General features: G+C 46.6%; 1 protein-coding gene across 4 annotated transcripts in view; it reads right to left on the bottom strand.

The window, feature by feature from the left end:
• Nucleotides 1-12,161: 12,161 nt before the first annotated feature.
• The window catches only part of LOC132382888 (E3 ubiquitin-protein ligase BRE1B-like), a 31,428-nt gene continuing 26,698 nt past the window's right edge, over nt 12,162-16,891 (bottom strand). For 3 of the 4 annotated variants that reach the window (XM_059953412.1, XM_059953414.1, XM_059953413.1), the window contains exons 15-20: nt 16,305-16,454; nt 15,921-16,133; nt 15,367-15,492; nt 14,688-14,828; nt 14,149-14,250; nt 12,162-13,511 (exon numbers count right to left, since the gene is read on the bottom strand). In XM_059953412.1, the coding sequence (XP_059809395.1) occupies nt 13,335-13,511; nt 14,149-14,250; nt 14,688-14,828; nt 15,367-15,492; nt 15,921-16,133; nt 16,305-16,454 (909 nt within the window). In that variant the 3' untranslated portion in view covers nt 12,162-13,334. The remainder of the gene's footprint in view (nt 13,512-14,148; nt 14,251-14,687; nt 14,829-15,366; nt 15,493-15,920; nt 16,134-16,304; nt 16,455-16,891) is intronic. The other variant, XM_059953417.1, reaches the window with a different exon arrangement.

Raw genomic sequence — 16,891 nt, 5'->3', positions numbered from 1 at the left:
CTCTACTTCCTTGGGAGTCTAGAGATTTGGTACATCATCAAATCTTGATAAACTTCTGTAGATGTGTGGTGGTAAGTATTGACCGGCTGTATTACAGCCTGGTGTGGGAACACCAATGCCTTTCAGTTGAAAATCCTACACGGGGTTGTAGATTTGGCCCACTACATCACAGGTAAAGCTTTCCAACCACTGAGCACATCTACATGAAATGTCGCCATAGAAAAGCGGTGTCCACCATCAGAGATCCTCACCACCCAGGCCATGCTCTCTTCTCGGTGCTGCCATCAGATACTCACACCAGCAGGTTCAAGAACAGTTACTACCGCTCAACCCTCAGGCTCTTAAACAGAAGGGGATGGTTATACGTTATTTTGTTCGTTCACACTAGTTTTTTGCTATTTATTTATATCTGCATTTGTGATTTATTTACAGTTCCTAATGTTTACAGTTTATGGTTGCTGTTCTATAGATTTGATAAATATGCTGACAGGAAAAAAAATCTCAGGATTGTATGGGTGATCTGTATGTACTCCAATAATAAATTTTTACTTTGGACTTTGATAAGAGGCATACCTAGAGTGGACAGCCAGTGACTTTTTTCCCCAAGTGAGAATTGGCTAATATGATTGGCTAATTGTAATGTGATTGGAGAAAAGCATAGGGGGAAGTCAGAAGTTTTTCTCTGACTGATAGTGTTGGATGCATGGAATATCCAGCCAAGGGTAGTGGTAGAGGCAGATACATTAGGTTCATACATAAGTGATTCCTAGATAGGCACATAGTTGATTGCAGAATTGAGGTTTATGTGGGAGGGAAGGGTTCAATTGATGTTAAGAGTAGGTTAAAAAGTTGCCACAGAATTGTGGGCCCAAGGGCCTACACTCAGCTGTAATATTCTGTGTTGACTTGTTGGACACAGATATTGATGCAATAGAAACTCTGCACCTCGGCATCCCACCATTTTCATTATATTACACGTATCCCAGGTGTTAATAACCAATTACATCTATGAAAGGTGAAAATTTTAAGGGAACATGAGGGGAAACTTCTTCATTCAGAGGGTCATGAGAGAGTGTTGAATGAGCTTCCAGCACAAGTGGTGCATGTGTACTTCTCTGTGACTCTGTGTTAGGTGCCAATAAAACTTGCATCTTTATCTTGTCTTGGTCTATCTCAGTGTTTGTTTATCTTGGTCTGCTCAGTGACCCTGGTGTCCAGGCATGAACAGAACAATTTTCAGGGGTGACTGAACGACGTCCATACACTCTTCCTGTCAGTTTATCATTTTAACCCTTGTCTTGCCACAACTTCCACATTAACATCAGAGAGGGGCTACAGGAGCCGGAAGACTCACACTGAGCAATTCAAGAACAGCTTCTTTCCATCCACCATCAGATTCCTGAATGGTCCATGAACACGGTTCCTCTTGTGCACTAATTATTTATTTAGTAATTTATTGTAATTTTATGTCATTGCATTGTACTGCTGCTGAAAGCTATAAATATTACAGCATACAAAGGTGATCCTGATTATAGCCTGTGTTCTGTGTGCCTTGGACAGGCTTTTTACTGTATGTGTAATTGTGTACATGTGTCAGAATCTGCTTTACTGTCACTGGCAGCTCTGCTCTAATGAGATTGCTAACAGGGCTGCTTGATCACTGCCCACCACTGCGAGAAGTTGAATTAGTTGAATTGCAGGAGTGCTTTCAAGAAAATAGCACGCCAAATTTTGCTGAGTGTTCTTTAGATGACGAATGTCTACATTGCACGAATCAAAAAATGATTTTTTAAAAATGATTTTTTTTTAAAAAATCATGACCTCCCTCAGAACCCCAGTCAAGAAACCTTGACTTAACGGGGCATGAGAGTGTGGAATGAATAAGCTACCAGCCCAATTGGTGTACGCCGGCTTGATTTCTATTTCTAGTTGCTTTGGGCAGGTGCGGCTCATCAGCCTTCAACAGCAACCCACCTAGGAAAAAGAAAACCCTAATTTTAAACCTCCTCTGCCTTGCGGCCATACCCAGCATGGGAGTAAACCCTGAGGAAGAAATCTGGAGCTGTTGTGGTGACACTACTCAACCAGTCGTTCTCCTCGTCACCGTCTGAGATAAACACAACTTGTTTTTACTGAATTCCAGGTATACTCCATCAACAGCATTGCCCTCATTACTGCACTCCTTGAGTCAGATTATCCAGGCGGGACCTCTCTCTATTGGCACACAATATCGACAGACTGGGGTTCGAGCTGACCTCCAAGTGTGAATGGAGTTTGTATGTTATCCCTGTGACTGTGTGGGTTTTGCCCTGAGGTCTCCGCTTTCCTCTCACATCCCAGAAATGTTTAGTTGTGAAACTACAGAGTTATTGAGCCTTCTTGGAAACTACACAGAGAATCTTTGTTTTAAGAACATGGAACAGTTCATTCTGCCCACAACGTTGTGCCAAACCAATTAAATTAGTAATCAAATGCCCAACTAATCCCTCTGCCTTCAGTTTCCATCTCCCTCCATAACCATGTCAGAGTTTGTTCAACATCTTTCATATATTTACCTCCACCACCACCACCCCAGGCACCCACCACTCTGCATAAATAACTTGCCCTGCAAATCACTTTTAAACCTTCCCCCTTCTACTTGCCCCACCCCATCTCACCGATGTAGGGGACCGCTTTGTCAAGTGCCAAGCCGGATATCCCACTCGCCAACCATTTTAATTCCAATCCCAATCCTGACACGTCAGCTCACGGCCTCCTCTACTGCTAGGATGTGGCCACTCTCATTGAGGATAAGCAGCACTTCATATTCCATCCCGGTAGCCTCCAAATGATGGCATGAACATCAATTTCTCTAGCTTCAGGTAACGTCCCCGCTCACTCTTCTCTCATTCCCCATTGTGTGAATATGGACTTTAGTAAGGCATTTGACAAAGTTCCCCATTAAGGAAGTCAGGAGGTATTACAGCCAGGGAAACTTAGTGGCATGGATTCGGAATTGCCTTGCCTGAAAGGCAGAAGGTGATTGTAAATGGATCATATTCTGTCTGAAGGTCAGTGACTAGTGGTGTTCAGTAGGGATCTGTTCTGGGAACCCTGCTCTTTGTGATGTTTATAAATGATCTTTTTTTTAATAAATGGACGAGGAAGAGGAAGGATGGGTTAGTAAGTTTGCAGATGACACGAAGGTTGGTGTTTGTGTGGCTGCTGTAGAAGGTTGTTGTAGGTTACAACAGGACATTTATAGGATGCAGAGCTGGGCTGAGAACAGGCAGATGGTGTTTAATCCAGAAAAGAGAGAAACAAACCACTTTGAAAGGTCAAATCTGAAGGCAGGACTTTTAGCAGTGTGGAGTAACAGAGGGACTGTAGAGTTCGCACCCACAGATCCCTCAAAATTTGCCACACAAGTCAATAGGGTTGTGGGAAAATGCATGGCATGTTCACCTTCAATAGTCGGGATTAAGTTAAAGGGATGCAAGGTAATGTTTAAACATTTGGAACATGGTGTTTGGTTCTGGTGGCTTCATTATATTGGAAGGATGTGGAAGCTTCCCAGAGCTGATTTACCTGGATTCGAGAGCATGTTTTATGATCATCGAGTGAGCTGGTGCTTTTCTACCTGTGGGAGAATGAGTTTTAAGCCCCTTCGAGCCAATTCCATCCTGGATTCGAGAGCATGTTTTATGATCATCGAGTGAGCTGGTGCTTTTCTACCTGTGGGAGAATGAGTTTTAAGCCCCTTTGAGCCAATTCCATCCTGGATTAGAGAACATGTTTTATCAGGATCATCGAGTGAGCTGGTGCTTTTCTACCTGTAGGAGAATGAGTTTTAAGCCCCTTTGAGCCAATTCCATCCTGGAAAAATGTCTCTGGCTGCCCACTTCATCAACGCCATATATCATCTTGTACACCTCCATCAACTAATCTCCAATTACCATAGTTTTAAGGTGACTGGAGGAAAGTATAGGGGGAGATGTCAGAGGCAAGTTTTATTTTTAAGCACAAAGTGGTGAGTGCATGCAATGCACTGCAGGTAGAGGCAGGATGAGCTGAAGATAACTCCGGAAGTTTCTGCAGACCCAGGTGACTTCTTCCAGTTCCATCTCCTATACTTTCCAGATTTTTCACTGTATCTCCGTACATGACAATAATCACCCGATTCACCTATTTACTTGATTCTCTGGAACGATGGAGATTGAGGGGTGACCTGGTTAAGGTATATAAGATCACAGCAACATAGATAGGGTTAAAGTTTTTTTCTTGGGGGGCTGCTTAGCAAGAAGAGCATAGATTTAAAACTTAAGCGGGAGATTTAAAAAGAACCTCATGGGACAGGAAGCGACTTAATGCAAAGAGTGAAATAAATAAAAATAATTTGAACAAGCAGCTAGAAATAGCTCCATCATTAGTATATTTAAAGTAGAGGTAGATAGGTGCTTAATCGTTAAGAGTTACAGGGAGAAAGCAGAGGACTGGGGTTGGGAGGAAAATAAATCTGCCATGATTGAACACAGATGAGGAGGAACTTCTTTAGCCAGAAGGGGGTGAATCTGTGGAATTCATTGCCACAGGCACCTGTGGAGGCCAGGTCACTGGGTGTATTTAGAGTGGAGCTTGATAGTTTCTTGATTAGTCAAAGGTTATGGAGAGAAGACAGGAGAATGAGGTTGAGAGGGATAATAAATCAGCCACAATCCTATGATGAAGCAGACCCAATAAACTGAATGACATACTTTTGCTCCTATGCCTTATGGTCTTAAAAAGTGATTAGGGCCCAGCACATTAACAACATTTAAAAGCCATCTATAGGAGAGGTTTGTTGAACTATGTGCCAAATACAGGGAGCTGGGTCTAGCTCACTGGGCAACATGGTTGGCAGGTATGAGTAGGGCCAAAGGGCTTGTTTCCATGCTGCATGGCTGTTTCTTTAGTAACAGGCCCTCATCCTCTGGCTGGGTTCCCGGCAGAATTCAAAACTCAGTATCAGAATGGTCTGCCTTCTCATCCCCACGCACCTTCGGGTGATCCACAGCACCTCCACACTTCCATCCCTGTGGCTTTGTTTCCTCAGTGGAGTCAACGACATCTCTGCATACCTGGCCTGACTGCCTTTGGAGGTCCTCGGTTGGTTTGTCCGCTACCCCCCTCCACCACACCCAATCTCGTCTCCCTTTCTGTCTCTGAAAGAGGGTGCAGGGGGTGGGGAGAGACAGAGTCAAACCTTGACGGTTTCTTTCTCTCCCTCCTCTCCTTTCTCTCTGCCCTCTTTCCCCACCTCCCCTTCTCTCATGGAGTCTACACCACCTCAGTAAATGTCCAAAGGAGGCTGAAGAAACATGACCCATCTCATTAACCCTCACCAATTTATATTAATGCACCTTTGAAAGCATCCGACTCGGACACATCAGGGCCTGGCACAGCAACTACTCTGCCCATACGTCATTGTGGGCAGTGGAGTGAGCTGGGAGTAGAGTGGAGACCTAAGGGCTTTGGCTCAACGGGCTTCGGCGGAACCGGGTGAGGCGAGGAAGACCGGAGCTGCAGAGCTCTCACAGCTAGTTGCTTGGTAAGTAGTCCTGCTTCCTTTTACACTTATAACTTTAAAAGTATTGTTAAATAGTGTGATAGTTAGCTGTATTGGGGCAAGGGGTTCTTGCATAATTAATATTAGTACATTAAATTAACTATATAGCATGGAGCAGGTGATGTGTTACTGCTGCGAGATGTGGGAACCGGTAGACCCCATTGAGGGACACGGCGACTACATTTGCAGCAAGTGTTTGTTGCTCGAGGAACTCCAGCTTCACATCGATGAGCTGCAGTCCGAGCTTCAGACACTGCGACACATCAGGGAGGGGGAGAGCTACCTGGACTCTGTGTACCAGGAGATAGCCACACCTAATAGATTAACTAATGTAGATTGCAATCAAGCACAGGATGGTGTGGCTATGAGTGAGGAAAGTAGGGGAATCCAGGAGGTAGGGCTGGAGGAGATGCAGGCCTTGCTCTTGTCCAACAGATTCGAGGCTTTAACTCCCTGTGAGGGCAGGAGCGGGGACTGTGGGGAGGATGAGCAACCTGCCCATAGCACCATGGAGTGGGGGGCCATTCCAGAGGGGGGAGTCAATAGAAATGTTGTAGTAATAGGGGACAGTATCGTCAGGGGGATAGATAGGGTTCTCGGCAACCGAGAGCGAGAGTCCCGAAGGCTATGTTGCCTGCCTGGTGCCAGGGTTAAGGACATCTCTTCCGGGCTGGAGAGAAACTTGCAGTGGGAGGGCGAGGATCCAGTTGTCTTAGTACATGTCGGTACTAATGACATAGATAGGACAAGGAAGAAGGTTCTGTTACAGGAATATGAGCAGCTAGGGGTCAAATTAAAAAACAGAACCTCAAGGGTAATAATCTCTGGATTATTACCTGAGCCACGAGCAAATTTGGCTAGGTTAAAAAAATTAGGGAGTTAAACACGTGGCTCAAAGACTGGTGTGGGAGAAGTGGGTTTTGCTTCTTGGGACACTGGCACCAGTTCTGGGGCAGGGGAGAACTGTTCCGGAGGGACGGGCTTCAACTGAACCAGGCTGGGGATAGTGTCCTGGCGAATCATATAACTAGGGCTGCAGAGAGGTCTTTAAACTAACTAGTGGGGGGGAGGATTCTAGAGAGCAAATAATTAAAAAGACAATGGAGAAGGTAATGAATGTAGGTAAAAGTGGAGGAATAAAAACTCAGAGTGTGTCAGGAGGGGAAAGAATGTACGGAGGTAAGTGTAAAGTTGTACAAAAGGAAAAGGTAGGATATAAGTGTCAAACATATTTGAAAGTCCTTTACTTGAATGCACGTAGTATTAGGAATAAAATTGATGAGTTGACGGTGCAAATAATTACGTATGGTTATGATATTGTGGCAATTACGGAAACATGGCTGCAGGGTGACCAGGACTGGGAATTAAACATACAAAGGTATTTGACAATTAGGAGAGACAGGCAAGAAGGAAAAGGTGGTGGGGTGGCTATGTTAATAAAGCAAGAAACCACTGCAATAAAGCGGAATGATATTGGCTCAAAGGATGAGGATAACGAAACAATTTGGGTAGAAATAAGAAATAGTAAAGGGAAAAAAGCAGTGGTGGGAGTCGTCTATAGGCCTCCAAACAGCTGTAACTCAGTTGGTCAGAGCATAAATCAGGAAATAGTTGGGGCTTGTAATAAGGGAACAGCTATAATTATGGGGGATTTTAACTTTCATATTGACTGGACTAATCAAGTCGGACACGGCAGCCTTGAAGAAGAGTTTATTGAGTGTATTCGGGATGGGTTCCTTGAACGTTACTGAGCCGACAAGGGGGCAAGCAGTCTTAGATCTGGTCCTGTGTAATGAGACAGGACTAATAAAAAATGTCCTAGTAAAGGATCCCCTTGGAATGAGTGACCATAACATGGTCGAATTCCATATTCAATTAGAGGATGAGAGGGTTGGATCTCAAACAGGTGTACTGAGCTTAAATAAAGGAGACTATGATGGTATGAGAGCGGAATTGCTTAAGATGGATTGGGAAAATAGATTAAAGGGTAGATCGGTACTTGAACAGTGGTGTATATTTAAGGAGTTATTTTACAACTATCAAGAAAAATATATTCCACTGAAGAAAAAAGGGTGTAAAAGAAAAAATAGTTATCCGTGGCTAAGTAAAGAAATAAAGCGAAGTATACGACTAAAAAGAAAGTTATATAAGGTAGCTAAATCTAGTGGGAAGATTGAAGATCGAGAAGCTTTTAAAGATCAGCAGCAAATAACAAAAAGATTGATTAAGAAGGGGAAGATAAGATTATGAAAGTAAATTGGCGAAAAACATAAAAGCAGATAGTAAGAGTTTTTATAGTTACATAAAAAGAAAAAGGGTGGCTAAAGTAATTGTTGGTCCCCTAGAAGATGAGACCGGGAAATTAATGGTAGGGGACATGGAGATGACGGAAACGCTGAACAAATATTTTGTATCAGTTTTTACAGTAGAGGACACTCAAAATATCCCAACACTGGATAAACAGGGGCCTCTAGGGGGAGAGAAGCTAACTACGATTCAAATCACTAAAGAAATGGTACTTGATAAATTAATGGGACTGAAGGTGGATAAATCCCCTGGACCGGATGGCTTGCATCCTAGGGTCTTAAGGGAAGTGGCGGTCGGGATTGTGGATGCATTAGTGATAAATTTTCAAAACTCGCTGGACTCGGCAATGGTCCTGGCAGATTGGAAAAATGCTAATGTAACTCCTTTATTTAAAAAGGGCAATAGACAGAAGGCTGGGAATTATAGGCCAGTTAGCCTAACATCTGTGGTTGGCAAAATGTTGGAATCGATAATTAAGGAAACAGTAATAGGGCATTTGGATAAACATAGCTTAATAGGACAAAGTCAGCATGGCTTTACAAAAGGGAAGTCATGTTTGACAAATTTGTTGGAGTTCTTTGAGGACATAACATATAGGGTAGATAAAGGGGAACCAGTGGATGTGGTGTATTTGGACTTCCAAAGGGCATTTGACAAGGTGCCACACCAAAGATTATTACTTAAAGTAAAAAATCATGGGATTGGGGATAATATTCTGGCATGGGTGGAGGGCTGGCTTTCTAACAGAAAACAGAGAGTTGGGATAAATGGTTTATTCTCAGACTGGCAGTTGGTGACTAGTGGTGTTCCGCAGGGGTCGGTGTTGGGACCCCAACTCTTTACAATCTATATTAATGATTTGGAGAAAGGGACTAAGTGCAACGTATCTAAGTTTGCTGATGACACAAAGATGGGAGAGAGTGTAATGAGTGCGGAGGACATTGAAACCCTGCAGGGGGACATAGATAGGCTGAGTGATTGGGCAGACAATTGGCAGATGAAATATAATACTGACAAGAGTGAGGTCTTGCACTTTGGCAGGAAAAATAATAGAGCAAGTTATTATCTAAATGGAGAGAAACTGGAAAGTGCTTCTGTGCAAAGGGATCTGGGGGTCCTGGTGCAGAAAACACAAAAAGTTAGTATGCAAGTGCAGCAGGTGGTCAAGAAGGTCAATGGAATGCTGGCTTTTATTGCTAGGGGGATGGAGTATAAGAACAGGGAGGTCTTACTGCAGTTGTATCGGGTATTGGTGAGACCACACCTGGAGTACTGCGTGCAGTTCTGGTATCCATATTTAAGAAAGGACATACTGGCTCTCGAGGCAGTGCAGAGAAGGTTCACTAGGTTAATTATGGGGATGGGTGGGTTGATGTATGATGAGAGGTTGAGTAGATTGGGACTCTACTCATTGGAGTTCCGAAGAATGAGAGGCGATCTTATTGAAACATATAAGATTGTGAAGGGGCTTGATCGGGTGGATGCGGGGAGAATGTTCCCAATGATGGGTGAAACTAGGACTAGGGGGCATAATCTTAAAATAAGGGGATGCTGTTCCAGGACTGAGATGAGGAGAAATTTCTTCATTCAGAGGGTAGTGGGGCTGTGGAATTTTACTGCCCCAGAGAGCTGTGGAAGCTACTACACTCAATAAATTCAAAACGGAGATAGACATTTTCCTGGATAAAAATGGCATTAGGGGATACGGTGAGTGAGCAGGTAAGTGGACAAGAGGCTAGGTTTAGATCAGCCATGTGATCTTCTGGACTAGTTTTCGATAGCCTGGATGGATCGGAGAGGAATTTTCCAGATTTTTTCTCCTCAATTGGCAAATCGTTTTTTTTTCCCTGGGTGATCACATGGGTTTGGGCGGGATGAATAATAAAATGGGCAGCATGGTGCCCTGTTGGTTGGCACTGTTGCCTTGTGGGATTCGGTGAAAACTAGAGTTAAGATTGGATCAGCCATGATCTTGTTGAATGGCGGAGCAGGTTTGAGGGGCCAATTGGCCCACTCCTGCTCCTCTTATGTTCTTATGATTGCAAGAAACCTCAGAGATGTGTACATGCTCATCACATAAACTGGCCCCCCCTCCTCTATTGATCCTGTCTACCTTGGTAAAGGAAACAACACAGACCTCTCCCAGCATGGACTCTTCTCCCATCAGGAGGAAGATACAATAATCTGAAATTACGTAGCACCAGGCTCCAGGACAGCTTCTTCCAGCTGTTGTGTGACTATTGACCAGCCCCCAGTCCGATAAAATAGACTTTTGACCACAGTCTACCTCGAGATCTTTCATCGTATTGTCTGGCTGCATAGCAGTTTCCTGGCAACTGTAACACTTTATTCTGCATCCTTTCGTTTGACTTTGTACTACCTTAATGCATTATTGTAATCATTGATCTGTAAAAATGGTGTGCAAGAGATGTTTTTCACTGTATCTTTGTACATGTGACAACAAAACAATTTACCTGATTACTTCGCAGTAAAATGTAATTTGTTTTGCTCCAAGTGTGTCCTTTCTTGGAAAAACTGCAGATAATTTTTATGGTTTTCTTGAGAAAGCTGCTTATCCAACGCGATGTGCCTGTGACACAGCTGAAAGTAAGTTTTTCTTTGCACCCGTGCAGATGAATTGTCCAGCCCCTCTACAACTCAGCTCTGAAGGCATGTCTCTCTTTTCTCTGTGGGTACTGCCCAATATGCTGAGTGTTTTGCACTCCCCTGCTTCTCATTGAAGATCCCCATTGCTGCCTCGTTCCACACCTTTCCTGCGTCCTCAAAGAGCAGAGTGCGATCTTGACCTCTGCCTGTAATGTATGGATTCTGGCAAGTCCCACTCCCGCCCCTTGAAGAAGCCCATCAGTACATCGTTGGGAGAGCTAGCACAGAGAGAAAGGGTCGAAGGGTGAGCTGAGAAGGCAGGCTGTGGAAAGCGGATGGGAGTGGGATGGGCATGTACTGTCACACCCCTGACCTGTAGGTGGGGACAGGTAATGTGCAGATGTCAGGGAAGTGGGGTGTGTACCTTCATGCCCCTGTGCTGTAGCTGTGAGGACAGGCCTTAAGCTGCCCAATCAGTTTCTGTTTAGTGTTAGCCCCCCTCCGCCCAGCAGCAGCATTAGGAAAGGAGCAGCCAGGTCATGTGGTTTAGCATGCATGGAGTTTCAATGTTCTCCCAGTCTCTCTGTGTATAGTCCTGTTTTCTGAAGCACATCATCGCGTGTGGGCTCAATGGGTTAATCTGCCCTCATCGTGTCGTTAAGAATTGGGTGGGGGTTAGGAGCGTGGGGAGAATGTAATGAGATCTGTGACGCACTGGTTGGTGGTGTTGTCGACAGTGTACAAAGTTTTCAAATGATTCAGCAGGATATAGATCAGTTGCAGATACAGACATAGAAACGACAGATGGAGTTTTATCCAGGCAAATGTGAGATGTTGCCCTTTGGGATGTCAAATATAAAGGGACAAGACCATTAACTGTTAACGGTAGGACCCTTAATTGTGTTGATATACAGAGGAACCTTAGGTCCAAGTCTGTCGCTCTCTGAATTAAGACAGGGCAGTAAAAAAAGGTGTACGGTACGCTTGCCTTCATCGATCAGGACGTTAAGTGTAAAGGCCGAGTGTACTTGAAAAATTGCATTCAGTTCTGGTTGCCCTGTTACAGAAAGGGTGTGGGGGCTTTGTAGAAATGGCACAGCAGCCTGCTGCCTCTATTGGAGGCAGCGGAGGAGAGGTTGGATGAAGTTGGGTTGTTTCTCTGGAGCAGTGGAGGCTAAGGAGAGACCTGATAGAAGTTTACAAGATTATGAGAGGTATAGAGTAGAAAGTCACTATCTTTTAGCCCAGGGTGAAAATGTCTGATTCCATAGAGCATGCATTTACTGTGATATGGGGGTAAGTTTAAAGGAGATGCATGGAGCAAATTATTGTTACATGGAGAGTAGTGGGTGCCTGGAATCTTCTGCCAAGTGTGGCGGTGGGAGGCAGATGCAATGGAGGCACCTAAGATGCTGTTAAGACAGACACATGAATGTGCAGGGAATGTAAGTTATATTGTCATTGTGCAGATAGAAAGGATTTAGTTTGATATCATCTTTGATACCAACATTGTGATCTATACCACTCTGTGTTCTGTGTCAGTGGTGGGCTGATGGGTCAGCATACACTCGAGGGGCCGGACTGCCCATTCCTATTCTGTGTCAGTAAAGTGCTGACAGCACATATGCAACAGGCTAAAAGGTAACCAAGCAAGAACACCAGGTGGCAGCTTCGCATTTATTGAGGAAGGAACAGAAGGCAAAACGTCAGAGACCAAACACGCATCACCTTCGCCAATCCTCCGCAGGAAAATAATAAATTAAAAAACAAAATTCCGCTGCCGAAAGGTATGACTTTTACAGGGATTCTCTCAGGCTGGGGCCAAAGCTCGATGCCACACAGGCCGCCATGCCCCGCCCAAAATGGACAACGTTGCCTTGCCCAAAATATCCACAGTCCTACCTATACTGACTGCCACTGCTTCACCCAAAATGTCTGCCTCAGCCCTATGTCTACCTAGAATGGACACCAATGCTTTGCCCAAATAGACTGTCACCATTGCCCCTCCTCAAAATGGCTGTCTGTCAATTAAAACACGAAGCACAGAGTAAAAAAGCTGCCAACCTCAAGCACTGCCCCATGAAGTATCAGTCCAGGACCAAGGCAGGAGGTTGACAACTCCTGCTTGGGGAATTTGTGGCAGTGTGGGCAATGGCCGAGGCTAACAACCTTCACTTGGCACGGCCTGGAACTGTCACTGTCCCACTGTTCCATCTCCACCTCTGCCTCACACAAGAAGATAACCCAGCCTTGTAGCCCCACCCAAAAATGGACTCTTGTCAGCCACACCAAAATGGTCACAGGAATGGAAAGGGGTATTACAGTGGGGATGGGTTAAGGGGCTGGAAAGCCTGTGTTACAGAGGGGAAGGATTCAAGGTCAGAGGACATGGGTGTGATACAGAGGTTTCACAGCTGGAGAGAGTATGATACAAGGGCTCAGGTTTGGAGGGGGTGGTTGAAGAGGTGCTAGTATGGAGGGGTGTGAGACCCAGGGTCAAAGAGGGGTTGGTACAAAGGGAAAGATTTCAAGCTTGCAGAAGTATGGTACAGAGGTTTCAGGGTTAGAGAGGGGTTGGTGCAGGGTGAAAGGCCCCAAAGTTAGAAAGGGGCTGGTACAGAGTAGGAAGGTTTCAGGGTCGGAGAGGGTGTGGCATGGAAGTTTCAGTATTGATGGGGGTTTGTTACAGCTTGGGAAGGTTTCAGGGATGAAGTGTAGTTGGTAGGGAGGGGGAGGTTTCAGGGAGGATGGCCCTAGGGCAGGGAAAGGTGTGGTAGAGAGGGTAGAGGCCTAATCGCAAAGGAGGGTGGGTGGAGAGGACTGTCCCCAACACTCCTCAGCTGATGTAGATTCGGTGGAAGTCGTTTGCGCCGAAGGCAGCATTACACTTGGGGCACTTGCGCTGCCGGGTGTCATACCGGGTCTTGACACACTCAAAACAGAAGACATGGAAGCACTTGGTCAGCACGGCGTCCTTCTTCCGTGTGTTGCAGCATGGACAGGTCAGTTTGGCCTGGTGGAAGGAGGGGGAGAAAGAGGGTTAATGAGGGGGGGGGAGGTCTGACACCCTGTTACTGGGGTACAGGTGATCCCAGGGCATCCTCTATTACTGGGGGCAGGCAAACTTTGGAAACCCTCCACTATTGGACTACAGGAGATCCCAGTGGTCTGACATTCTGTCACCGGGCTACAGGTGGTTCCCAAGGTCTGATGCCTATCAGTACTGCATACAGGCAATCACAGGACCCCCTCTGTTACCAGGGTTCAAGTGATCCTCAGATACACTCTGTTACTAGAGTGGAGACAGTCCCCAGGGTCCAACACCATCTGTTAACGGGATATACAGGTGATTTTGGGCAACTCTCCATTACTGGGGTACATGTTCCCTTTATGTGGGGTGCACATGATCCCAGGGACACTATTATGAGGGTGCAGGCAGTCCTCAGGTCTGACATTCTCCATTAACAGGGTATACAGGCAAATGTGGGAAACCCTCCATTACCCAGGTAAAAGGCGATTCTGATGTCTAAAAAACCCGTTACCGGTGATTTCCTAAGACGCTCTCAGTTACTGGGGTGCAGGCGGTCCCCATGGTAACACATACTCGGTTACTGGGATACCACGCCACACTGAGATTCCGGCTCTCTCACCTTGTATTCCTTAATCTCCTCCATCAGGATCTCATCAGCATCTGAGAAAACCTCCACCTTCTTCTGTTTCTCCAGTTTCCGGCGAAGTCTGGACAGGTCCTCCTGACAAACAGGAAACGGGAATGTTACACGTGTTCTGTGGGATCTAATTAGGGAGTTGGGTGGTTTTATGTACTGTATCAGATCAAATGTGAGAATGTGGTGAGTGCACAAATGGCCATTTGATTGCTTGGCAAATCTGTGTGGGAGGCACTACCTTTTGTGTGTGGGCTTTCAAGTGCACATCTTTCATCTTGGCAGGCCCAGCTTGCTGCTTCCACACTGTGAAATGAGCTGTGTGTACCATTACTGACTGACTCAGTAAAGATGTTTAATCATACTACCCTGTTGTTCTGTTTTTTTCTCCGCGCAGTTTATGTATAGAATAATAGTCCCTGGCAATGGGTTACAAACTGGAATTAATCCAGTGGTCGGGAGGAGAGGGGTGTGATTGGCTTACACAGAAAATAAACTGATCCCTTGGAGTGAATGCTACTCACCTGTGCTCGCTTGAGGTTGAATGACTCCTTCTCCTTGGCAGACCGGTTGTCAGACATGGCTGCCTGGATCTCCTTCAGCTTGGTCTGTGTGTGCTCCAACTGGACCTTAAGATCCTCAGCAAGTTGGGCAGCTTCCACTGCCTGAGAGAGAACAAGGGTCAATGGATGAGATCTGGGGGGTAGGTACGGGAAAGGATAGTGCATCCACAGGAGGGGGAGAGGACAGGGTGTCCAATGCCCAGTCCCACAGGAGGGGGAGTGGACAGAATGTCCAATGCCTGGTCCCAGATGGGAGAAGACAGTATGTCCAATGCACGGTTCCAGATGAGGGGGATCAGATGCCTGGTCTCAGAGGATGGGGAGTAGACAGTACCTCAGACACCCGGTCCCAGATGGGAGAGGACAGTGTGTCCAATGCCCAGTCCCACAGGAAGGAGAGTGGACGCTGTGTCGAATGCCCAGTCCCAGATGGGAGGTGGGAGAGGACAGTATGTCCAATGCTTGGCCCCAGAGGAGGGACCGCAGATGGTGTATGAAATGCCCGGTCCAGGAGAAGAGGGGGAAGAGGACGCCTTGTCTGATGTCCGGTCCCAGACGGAGAGGTGTGTGCAAGAGGACAGTGTGGCCAGTGCTGGTCCTGGCGGGGTAAAAGAGGATAGTGTGACTGGGAGTGAGGTACCTTGCGCTTGTTGAGTTCGAGAGCTTGGCTCCGCAGGGTGAGCTCCTTTTCCACCACAGAGAGGTTACTCTGGAGAACCCGTTCCTTCTCTTCCAACTTCTGCACCACCAATAACTGGGCATCCACCTGTGGGAGACAGGGGAGATGGTGGGGTGATGCCTGGTCATGCTCCACTCTCAGCAAACCTGTGCCCTCCACCCCCTCAGAACACTACAGCACAGAAACAGGCTTAGTCCATGTGAACCTGGTCTTCTGCCCAGACCCTTTCTTCTATATCCTTCCCACCCAAACTTCTCTTAAATGTTGCAATCCACCATTTCCACCTGCAGCTCATTCCACGCTCTCACCAGCCTCTGGGACTAATGAGGAATTGGGAGAACGGAAAGGAGAGGTGAATGGGGGTGTGGGTGGAGAAGGGAACAGAGCAGGGTGGATGGGAAGAGGGGAGAGCAGGGTGTGGGGAATGGAGGAGAGAATGGGGGGGAAGAGTGGAGAGGGAGATTGTTGGGGGGGAAGGAGGTGGGCTATACAACCCTACCCTCCACAGTCTGTACCTGGGTCTTGAGAGTCAGCACCTGCTCAGCCAGCTCATCCTTCTCCTCCTTGAGCAGCTTGTGGATCTGGTTGGACTTGATCCTCTCAGACATGAGCTTGAAGTTGGCGTCGTCCTTCTCCCGGAGCTGCTGCATCAGCCGGATATTCTGCTCCTGCATGTCCTCGAAAGCCTGGCCTGTAACATCCATCTCCGAGAGAAGTGCCTCCTCCTCCTGTCCCGGGGAGAGGGGGGAGGAGTCAGATGTAGGTGCTCTGTCATATATGGTGCAGATATTTCCCCCTCTCACCCACAAAAGCTCAGTGCAGGTCTCTCTCAGACCAGTTACCCCCACCCACCCCCAGTGGTGTCAGTAACTGTCCATTCACACCCCCCCGATCTTCACCTGTTTTGTTGCTGCCAGCTTCTTCTGCAGGTGCTCAATCTGCTCCTCGGCAAACTTGATCTTCTTGAGGGCGTCCTCGTCCGCCAGCTTCTTACTCTCCTTGCGTTCCTTCTCCTCCATGTCCTTCACCTTCACCTTCATCTCCTCTACCTGGACAGATAGGCCGGGGGGGGGGGGGGAGGTATGTGGAGAGGTAGAAGAGAGGGGAGTAAAAGAGTGACTGGAAGTCTGCACATCAAAGACTGAGTGTATGAGCCCAGCAGGGAAGTTGGCGTCCAGTGTCAGTGAGTCGATTAGAGGCGTGTCCTCTCCTGGGGTTAAAGGTCTGTCTGTGAGTTGATGGTGGGTGCAAGGGACTGAGGAAAGGGGCTTGTCTTCTCCTGAACATGGTGGGCATGTTATGGTGGTGTGTCGTGTCACTTGCAGGCTGCCCCCAGCACATTCATAAGTTGTACTGCACTGTATTCACTGTATGGTTCGACGAACATAATGAATAAATAAATCTGAATCGGAAAGACGGGGATGAGAGGGGTGAGACATTGGGGATAAGAGGCAGGGGAATGTTTGGGGGTGGGGTGGGTGTGGGG

The sequence above is a fragment of the Hypanus sabinus genome, chromosome 29 (genome assembly GCF_030144855.1).
Source record: "Hypanus sabinus isolate sHypSab1 chromosome 29, sHypSab1.hap1, whole genome shotgun sequence".
NCBI lineage: Eukaryota > Metazoa > Chordata > Chondrichthyes > Myliobatiformes > Dasyatidae > Hypanus > Hypanus sabinus.
This window is presented reverse-complemented; position numbering and strand designations above follow the sequence as displayed.